Source organism: Phalacrocorax aristotelis, chromosome 8 (assembly GCF_949628215.1).
Source record: "Phalacrocorax aristotelis chromosome 8, bGulAri2.1, whole genome shotgun sequence".
Classification (NCBI taxonomy): Eukaryota; Metazoa; Chordata; class Aves; order Suliformes; family Phalacrocoracidae; genus Phalacrocorax; species Phalacrocorax aristotelis.
In genome coordinates this window covers 44,638,078-44,647,837 of record NC_134283.1, presented here as the reverse complement: position 1 = coordinate 44,647,837, position 9,760 = coordinate 44,638,078, and the positions used below count along the sequence as shown (strand labels likewise).

General features: G+C 56.3%; 1 protein-coding gene across 1 annotated transcript; it reads right to left on the bottom strand.

Moving 5' to 3' along the window:
* Positions 1–406: 406 nt before the first annotated feature.
* On the bottom strand, positions 407–2,732 carry LOC142061322 (interleukin-4-like). The gene is made up of 4 exons (XM_075102207.1): positions 2,601–2,732; positions 2,281–2,328; positions 717–848; positions 407–499 (listed from the first exon to the last, which is right to left on the bottom strand). Exons 1-4 carry the CDS (start codon positions 2,730–2,732, stop codon positions 407–409), a joined length of 405 nt encoding a protein of 134 aa, XP_074958308.1.
* Positions 2,733–9,760: the final 7,028 nt, after the last annotated feature.

Sequence of the window (9,760 nt, the reverse complement as noted above, 5' to 3'; positions counted from 1 at the left end):
GCGTGCTTTCCTCTTGTTAGTACCAGCCTTAACCCCAGAGCAACTCCTGCCAGCACCACCGTTGTGTCAGTGGGCTCGATTCTGTTCGCTGTAGCCCCGTGTATGTGTTTGGAGGGGCCCCTCGGCAGTTCTGCCGGGGGTGGTGGGAGGCGGCTGAGCGGGTCTGGTGGGGAGCTGCTGCCAGCCGGCTCCTGCAGCCCAGCTGCCACCTTCAAGCTCCCCAATGTGCTCCTGTGCTCTCCGGTTTCTGGCCAAGAAACATCTTAGGTAATGCCACTGAGTTTAGTCCAAAAATACATTTATTATTTATTTAAAGAATTATTATAAATAATCTTTGAATAATACAGTGTCATAATAGATTAAAAAGAAAACAAACAAAAAACTAAACTGTGTTTTTTGCTTCAAACTATTCTTTTACTAATCGCTGGAGGACTCTCTGTAAGTCCACTAGGAACTCGTTCAGTGAAGTAGTGTTGCCGGCTGCCACGGGACACGGTGCCTGCGGTAGGAAAAAAACATGCGTTAGGATGTTTGCTGGGGCGGGGATCTGGTCCTCCAGCCTGGTCTCGGCTGCTGACGGCGGGGCAGGAGAGGGTGAAAACGGTGATGGAGGGAGAAGCTGGATGTGCAGAAAGCTTGAGGGCTGCATGGCCCCGGTGCGGGCGGTGCCGCGGGGGCCGAGGGCTGCAAGCGGTGAGAGGGGAGCCTTGCCTTACCTTGTAGACCGTGCTCTTCCTTTGGACAAGGCTGAGCAAGTTGAGGTAAATGCCTTCCAGGTGCCTGTGGCAGCTCCGGCCCTCCCAAGCCACCGTGCTGGCTTTGCACAAGATCTCCATATCATCGACTGTCTGGAAAAAGACACACGTAGCTTTTTTAGAAACCCTTTCATACAGCCACAGGCTCCTTAGCAGCAGATTAAAACCGTGCACGTAATACATTTCTGTACTAAATGGCAGGTGCAAAGTACAGCTCGAGATGTCAAAGCCTCCCCTGGAGCTTCCCGGCCACGTGTGTGGCACCCAGGGCTCTGTTCCAGTCCCCGGCCAGGAGGGTGCCACCAGCTGCCGGCGAGCTGTCGCGGCCGAGTTTGGCGCAGCGCCGAGCACCCACATGCTTAGAGCGTCGCGCTCCCGGCGCGGTCACAAACGTGGGACCCTGCGCTCGGGGAGCTGCTCCCTGCGGGGAATGGAGCTGGTTTGGGTGCACAGAGGCTCCATGGGAATAACAAAAGCCCTCGGGGAGAGGTCGCCTGTGTCAGGTGCTTTGAGTAGATAAAGCCCTGTAGCAGCGACCCGTGGAAGGTGAGGAGCTAATACACGAAGTGCTGGTGGTAGTAAGGAAGCTATTGAATTGTCTTCCTTGGGGGACGCTCCTGATGCCGCCTCGCTGCAGCAGCGCCGGCAGGTCGCCCAGAGCTCTGCCTGCCCCGAGCTCCTCAGCTTTCACCCAAACCAACAAAACAAGCGGCTGGACCGGCCCCGTGAGCACAGGCAGGTCTGCAGGCATCGGGGCGTGCGGCACCCCGGGCATCTCGTCTCGCTCCCAGGGCTGGTCCCTGTGGCAGGAGGGGCGTGGGGCTGGTGCTCAGCCCCAGCCCCTCGAAGGAGGCTGCTGCACCTTCCTGCTGCCGCCCACCTGCGCATCGCGCCGCGAGGGCATCGACTTTCTGTGAAAACAGGAACTCTGGGGCTGGGGAGCTTGGCTTAGGCAGCAATTTTCAGAGCAGAAATCGGCTTTATTATCTGCTATTAAATCTCCTAACTAAAGAGCCTTCCCCCAGATAAGGGGCTAAAGAGGGATAGTATGTCTAACCAGAGCTCGCGATGCTGTGCGATAGGAGCGTGTGGGTGTCTGTGAGATGGTGACACACCGCTCCAAGGCAAAGGAAGAAGTTCCTCTCTTCCTTTCTGAAAAGCTTGAAAAACCCTGTATGCTGCTAAAACACATGCTACCCATTCCTGCCTGCCTCCCCTCGCCTCCGGGGCGGCCGGGAGCCGCCGATGCTGCTTCAGCTGGAGGTGGAGCTGGGTGTGGGAAGGTGAGGACACCTGTGCCGGGTACCGGGAGCGGCGAGGACCAGCCTGGCAGCCCAGCATCGCTTGCGATGGGCTCCGTGCTCCCATGCTGTGCCATGCTGGGACGGGCAGCATTCCCGGGCTTCACGCCTGCCTCCTGGCTGCCCCGCGCTCTCCTCCGGCCCCGACAGCCTCTCCCAGTACCCATCGTGGCCAAATGATTGTTTTCAAGCAAGGACAAGTTAGGTTTTTTTCTCTCTCTTACCTTATCGCCCGAAAAAATACTTGTCACGTTCATCTTGTCACAGGAAACCTTTATCAAGACACAAAGGAGAGGAGCAATCAGGCCTGAGAAACCGCTAACGTGGATCCATCCTGACACGTGTACACACAGACACACACCCATCCGCCCCCCCCCCCCCCCCCCGCCTGCTCTCAGCCCCCCGGGAGCGCCATGAACCCTGCGCTCTGCCTCGGCGCTGCACGCTCAGCACCTTTGACTCACCATCGCTCTTGCTGAGCCCGGTGAAACAACCTGTCCCTCCCATCAGCGGGTAAAGGCTGAGCCGTGTGAACGAGCCCTACCTTCGTCTCCAGGAGCTCTCTCAGCAGCCTGATGCTCTCCTTCAGAATGGTGGTCTGCAGCACAGCAGCCATGTGGCCCTGGCAGGCTGACAGCACCAGGAAGGTGAGCAGGACCGGGACCGGGATGCTCATGGCCTGCTTGGACTGAACCCCCTCAGCTCGCAGTTTCTGGATATTTTGGTGATCTATACCTGTGTGTGCTATTCTGGAAGACCCATCTCAATTTATGGCTGTAAAATTGCTGAACCTGTAGGAAAAACTTATTTTTCCCTTATCTGCACTTTCCAAAGTTGCTCCTATCCAATTAGGACAACAGGTCTTTTTTGTAAAAGTCAAGATTTTCTTCTGACCTTGCATTACGTTTCAACGTAGGAAATTTCCACCGTAAGATAACGGTGGTACGAGTCAGGTCACGTACAAAAGAGAAGCGTGTAAACTGCCCGGTTCGGGGATTCTTCATTTCTCCGTATCCCAAGACTTTCTCTACACCGTGAGGTGAAAGTGGCCGAACTGGGGAGACCACGGATCTGACCGCGCTCAAATAACGGAGCTCTGCTTTTTTTTCTCTAACTATCCTGCGAACTCTTCCATCTCGCGTTTCATTTGAATATCTCCAAATCATGCAAAGCATCCTTCATCTGCATACCATTTTCTGTCTACGGTTATCTTAACCTGCACCCGGGGAGAAACAGAAAGCGTGGCAGAGCCCTGTCTGGGGCCCGTGGGGACAAAAAACCTGCTGGGTAGGAGCACGGCATTGCCGCCTCCCGGGGCTGGGGGGTTTATGGAGACCTGGGGCCCCTCCTGGCCAAAGGGAACCCCCGCAACAGCGTGATCCTGCCCGTGGCATCCTGCGGGGACGTGGGCGAGGGCCAGGGAGCCGGCAGCCCTGCGGCATCGCTGCCCGGGAGCGCTGGTGCTCGCGTGGGCAAATGGGGTTTTGTGATTCTGCTCCAGCGCCCGGCGTCTCGGCGAGCTGGAGGCTGCCCCGGCCCGTCCTGCCCCGCTCGGGGAAAAGCCTGCGTGAGGTTCAGGTGATGGGCTCTGCCGGCACCACCGACCAGCGCTGCCGCAGGAAATCATGCTGAGAAATTAGCTGAGCTGGGAAACTTCGGAGTTTTGTAATAACTAATAGGTATTTTTCTAACTCAAATAGCAACTTGCCATCAGATGCTTGATAAGAGTTTGCTCGATTAATCCAGGAGCAGCCAGACTGAGAGTAATTTTGTTTGTCGAATTACGAAATGCCCCAGATGAAGTTAGTGCCACTGACTCAGAAAGACCTTTGCGAGGGATTTGCCAGCGGAGTGCTGCGCCGTTTCCTACCTGCACCGTTCTCGATGGAGAGCAGATAAGCGAGCGCGCTCTGGCTGCGGAACCCTGCCACGGCGGCATCTGTGGATGGCGGCCGTGGGGCCGGGCTCCTCGCCAGGATGCACAGAGCTGCCCCACCGGTCCGGGCTGGGTGGTGGTGGTAGGATCCCTGCCTGAAAGTGATGCTGGAGAAGGGGATGGAGGTGGTGGTCCCAGCCCCCAGCCATAATGGTTTCCCCAGTGATCACAGTGGAAAGGTCTAAAACTGGAGCAAATGAATAGAAAACGCTAAATTAACAGAAAAACATAACCTTTGTGCTACTTGGGCTGAATCACGGTGGAAAACTGCATCACTGTGCGATGGGAAAGGCACCAGTGAAGGAAATAATTCCCGTGCCCTTTCCTGAGGGTGGGATGCGGCTGATGGCAGTGACGGCCCCATCGCTCGCTGGAGGGACGGCTCCGGCCCCGCTGCCGTCCCCTTCTCTGCCCACGCGGGTCGGGAGGGTCGTTCCTAGACCCCCCGGCTGCGCCTTCGTCCCAGCCATCGTTCAGGGAACCTGCTGCCATTTTCCCTACCAAAGGGAGGTGCTTGATTCAGAAGCGTGACCTCAGTTTTTCTGCACTACCGTTCTCCCCCTCGTGCTCTGTGGTTTGAGGCATCCCCCTCGTCTCACGAGAACCCGCCTGAGCTCCCAGCGCCACCGTCCCTGCAGCCACCGAGCCCAGGGCTCCGCTGACAGCCACAGCCACCGACTCAGCTTTCCCCCGCTTGCTTTGGCCCAAACTGGAGCGATTCCAGGACAGACGCTGAGACAGGGCCACGAGGGTTTGCCCGGGCGTAACGTGCTGCCCACGCTAAATCTCGGCTGGCGGTGACAGGGATGTTCTGCTGGTTTCATGCATTTTTGTCACCTTGTCTGTTGCCACATGGGGCCTTGTCGCCATGTCTGCTGCTAATAGTGCTGTGGTTTATCCAGAGCAAAGCCAAAGGCTGCAGTTAACGCCTCACCACATGCATTTATAGCACTTTCTGGCATTTATAACAATTTCTGACATCTGGATTGCCTCTTTATCTCCTACCCACGTGCCTGCTGCTACCAGCACCCAAGCGGGCGCTCGTCCCACGAGCCAGCCCCGACCCTTCCCTCGCCCATCGGCCAAGCGCGGCCTCCCCGATGTGCAGCGCCGCTTTCCTGCCCGCTGGCTCCCATTGCAGCCCCGCTGCCCCCCACCCCGACGCGGCCTGCACCCCGCCGTACTCCCCTTCCTCACGGCCCCATGCGCAAGCCCCTCCTCCCAAACGTGGACCCTCATCCCCGCTCCTCCAGCCCTTCCCTCCACCCCGTGTTTTCCGCCGCCGCAAGCGGGGGAGGTTCACTGGGGCCTTTTGCTTTCTTGAAAATTTGTTCTCAGTGGCAGACTGGGTAGATTTGCTGCATATTGCCCCAAGAAATGCCATCCTCCCCCACCCCACGCCCCCGTGCCGGCTGGGCAGGGAGGCAGCACCCCCCGATGCTCTTCATCAGCTGCTGAAGGTAGTAAGACGGGAATCGACAGCATAAACCATTGGTACCAAGAGCTCGTTATTCAGTAGTTTATTGCTTAAGCCCTGAGACACTTTTATAACATCAGTGCAAAGTTGAAATGAAAAAACCAAAGACATGATAATTTGAATATATTAACTCTGTCGTAATACAAATATTTTTAAATAGAGGGAAGAACAATAAATTACGAATCAGCACACATTCCTTTGTGGTCGTGGAAAGGCAATCCGGCAATAATAGTTCCCTAAGAATGAGGTAGCGGTGTTTTAAATATGCCTGTTCTCCACAGAACTACTCCTATATAAGTTAAAAATAAAACACCTATTCTGAATGCTGGCTTTTCCTTTTTGTTTTGGGTCCTAGGCAAAGAAAAGCTTTCAGCAGCCGGGACTTTTTTGCCTTGAATCTTTAGATTCTGCAGTATAAAAATAAGTTATTTAAATAAAATATAATAATAAATAAACACTAGAAGTAGGATGCCAATGAGCACCCATTAGATCAAAAGTCACCCTACAGGCTCTCCTGGTCTTCACTATTAATAACTTAAGAGCCCACCGACAATATAAGAGACACATTAAAGGTTACGTTAACAGTTGTGGCTGGCGGCGAGGGAGCCCCCTCCCTCCGCTGTTTCCCCTCCCGGCTTTCGCTCTCGGATGCTGCACTTCCCCGGCTCCCCTGCCGCTGGGCACCCACGGGGAGGCATCTCCCTGAGCTGCTGTAGTCACTCGTTAGCAAAAAGTGCATCATCTCAACCTAGATTTTGATCTCCTTAGGAAGAGGAGGCAATTATGAAGAAGCCTCCCTTCATTAAGAGGAACAGGAAGCAGATAATTTGGTTTTGGTTTTGGTAGATGCTGCAGGAGGAGGTGAATGAATTAAAAGCCCAAACTCCTTGGGCTGTCCCATCCAGGCGTGATGCCCGGCTCCTCCCGGCCAGGCAAACCCTCCTGCCAGCCTTCGCGGGGGGACGCAGCCCTCACATCCATCCCTCCCGAGGGGCCACGTCCCACCCGAGGGCTCGCATCCATCCACCCGTGGGGGGGTTGCATCCCTCCCGAAGGGTCTCATCCCATCTCGTGCCGGCTGGAAGAGCTGCAGGGCTGTGAGGGAGCGGGAAGGGCAGCGTTGTCCAGACGAGACCCCTCCTGCAGAGGCTGAGCACTTGGGCAGAAAGCCTGGGAGATGCCAGGTGCCTGCCAGGAAGGGGATGTTTCCCACCACCCAGTCCCGGGCAGGCGGCTGAGCAATCCCACTGGGACTTGCTTTTAGGATTGCATTGGGTTTAGGAGGGCTGGGGTAGAGCTGAGGAGTGCATGCAACGAGGAACAACAACAACAAAAAAAAACTCTGCAAAACCTATTTTAAGAGCTACCAGCAGTGAGATCCCTGGGCTCGGGGCTGGCAGCAGAGGCTCTCGCCGGAGCGGCGCCCATCTCACTATGCAGCCGATGTGGCCAGGCGCCTGTACATCCCCTGGGTGAAGTTCCCCAGCTCCGGCAAGAAGTTGCGCAGGTAGATCTCGTTTTCATTGCTCAGGGAGCAGTTCTGGGGAAGGAAAAGCATAAGAGCATTAGAGCTGACAGCAGGTTTTAGCCGCTCAGATGGCAGGTAGCCAGGCTACCAGCCCAAGCAGGTGGTTTGTTTCCATTCCCTCTGTCTCCCCAAGTGAATAGTTCAGTTAAGAGTTGTGAGGATGCTTCCCTGGGAAGTTGGGAATCTATCCTTTGGTCAGGACAAGCGCCTGGCCCCTGTTCCTAGTGGTGTGACCCCCACCACGGCCACTGGCCCGGGGTGGCCGGGGCCGGTGGGGACATTCACCCTCTTCCCATGGATGCAAGTTATCCTGCAGCACTGTGCGGGTCTGGCCTCGTGCAAGGTAACGAATACTGGCTTAATCAGTCCTGTGGGTAGGTCTGGGGAGCTGGCGCTGAAGTGGGGCCCATGCTCGGGAGCAGCCGGCGTAGGGGGCACGGGCGCTGCGGGGGGTCAGAGCTGCTCAGCGGGGCGGCGAGCGTGGCGGCTGCGGCTCCTGCTTACCGTGTTGCCATGCAGGCTCTGCAAGTTGATGATGAACGGCTCGTAGTCTTTCTTGCACCTGGTGACTTTCGTGAGCACCGTGGCAGCCTGGCACAGCAGCTCCTGCTCCGACAGCTGGTAAACACAGTGGGGGGGGGGAAAGCGTTATTAGAACCAAGTAGTTGATAAATTGATGCTATTTATCAAGTTGGCCAGGACTGGTGGGAGATTTCACGATGACTTCCTAATCTGCTTTCAGTTTATGGCTGTAATCGCAGCCCCGTGAGGTGACCCGGGGGCCTGGGCTGTGCCCAAAGGCTGGGCTCAGGGGGAGCTGGGGTTGGGGGGAGCTGGGGTTGGGGGGGGGCAGAGGCACTGCAGGCAGGTCCTCAGGTGCAGCCGGTATCGAGCCGTGTGCTCACCCCCAGCAACTGGCACTTGCACAGCTCTTGCTCGGTGACTAATAAAACTACCTCTGCTACGTGGGCTGTGCACCGCGGCGAGGAGGGCGCCGGCTGTGTCTGTGTTTATTACAAATGCATTTTCCGCCTATCTCTCAATCATCTTTTACCTTTCGATCAGTGAAGGCGACCTGTGCCACTCGGGTGTCATTGCAGGGGACCTGGAGAGGCGACACAAGGGAGAGCTGTCACTATGAGATTATCATTACGAGATTGTCATTACGAGCCCGTCCCCGAGGAGCTGCACCCTCCCCCAAGAAGGGGCACTGTGTCCCTGTCCCTGCCCGGCGAGACACGGCATGGGCGCACCCCCGGTGCTGCCGCCACCACCACTGAGATCCGCCTTTCAGCAAGTTGTTTCAAAACAGGCTTCTGGGGAAGATGGGCCCCAGGTTTGCACAGAACTTGCACGCAGTCGTTTGGGAAGGAGTGAGAAGGTCCCCGAGTGCTCTGGACCGGCTCAGAGCAAGGACGCCCCCCAGCAGCTCACACAGTGGCAGGCCACCGTGTCCCCTTCACCAAGCTGCCCCGGTCACCCCAACACAGCTCTGCGTGTTGGACAGGGAGGTTGTCATGTTCCTCAGCATTTTTAGTGCGATGTGCCCAAGGTTGGGTGGAAAACTTCACCTTGCCTGACTCTAGCAGCTTCTTGTACCACCAAGTCAAGGGCTGAGCACCCCAAGTCTAGGCTGAAAGGGGCTGGGGTGCCCAAAGCACCAAGGAACATCATCATCATCATCAATAATGTTCCTCTGGTCTGTAAGCAAAGAAACGCCAGGAGGTGTAGCGGCATTTACCTGCACTCCTGAGTTGAGCTGTTGGATGCGGTAGGTGATCTCTGACAGCTTTCGTCTGGGAGAGGTAGTCGTCAGCGATCTGGACGAAATGAGCGCGGTCAGGGAGAGGAGAGCGAAGGCAGCCTTCAGCAAGGGGAGCATCCTGTGGCCGCTGTCCGAGTGCTTTCCGTGCCGGCTGGGCTGGCTGGCCAGGGCCTCTCTGCCTTGCTGCCTGGCAGAGCCACATCTTTATAGTCTCCATTGACTACCAAATATAGATGTCTTCCTGTGCTGATCAGGCGAGAGTGGGAAGTGCCCCAAAGAAGGGCATTATGTAATGACAGTGAAGACTTTTTCTCCCGTAACCAATATTATCTGCTATTCAGCTACCATGCAGATTTTAATCACCTAATTGATAGATGAAGAGATACCGGGATGAGATGTTGAGAATTACTCTTTGGTGTTTGACGATCTATTTACTATCGAGCATGTGTGCAACTTGCTGCATGTGGAAAACTGTGCATGTGTGCATGACTTAACCAAGTTCATTGCAAGACTCGAGCAAAGTCAAGCCACGACCTTACGTGCAGAGAAATATCTCCTGGAGCTTTCCTTGTCTCCGCATGGGAAAGATGAAGCATTACGCAGAGGACTGGCTCTGGGATGCATGGGGCTGGGTGCCCGCCAGGCTCCTGCCCTGGACATCAGTGTATTACGGGGGACGGCATCATCCCAGCGAGCGCCTGCTTGAACTTGGAGGCGTTTTCCCCGCCGTGTGCCGGGAGCCAGGGCACTCCTGCTGCCCAGGTGGGGCTGTGGCTGCAGCCTGGCGGTCGGTGTCACGCTTAGGGTAGAAATCCAGGAGCCAAAGTGACACCAAAGCAGACATTTGTCTTTACACTTGGATGTGCCCCTCTGCCGCACGCGCAGGGTCCTGTGGCCAGCTCGGCATCCACCTGCCCCGGGGACACCACCATCACGGGACGGGGGTGGGAGCACCCCGGTCCAGAGCCCCCCGACCACTTGCTATTTCTCCCGTTGAC

Excerpts from the sequence above, each read along its gene's own strand:
- LOC142061322 (XM_075102207.1), bottom strand. The coding sequence starts at position 2,732 with ATGAGCATCCCGGTCCCGGTCCTGCTCACCTTCCTGGTGCTGTCAGCC. Across the intron at positions 849-2,280 it reads GTATTTTTTCGGGCGATAAG|ACAGTCGATGATATGGAGAT; the intron begins GTAAGAGAGAGA and ends GTCTTTTTCCAG. Across the intron at positions 500-716 it reads GGAAGAGCACGGTCTACAAG|GCACCGTGTCCCGTGGCAGC; the intron begins GTAAGGCAAGGC and ends TTCCTACCGCAG.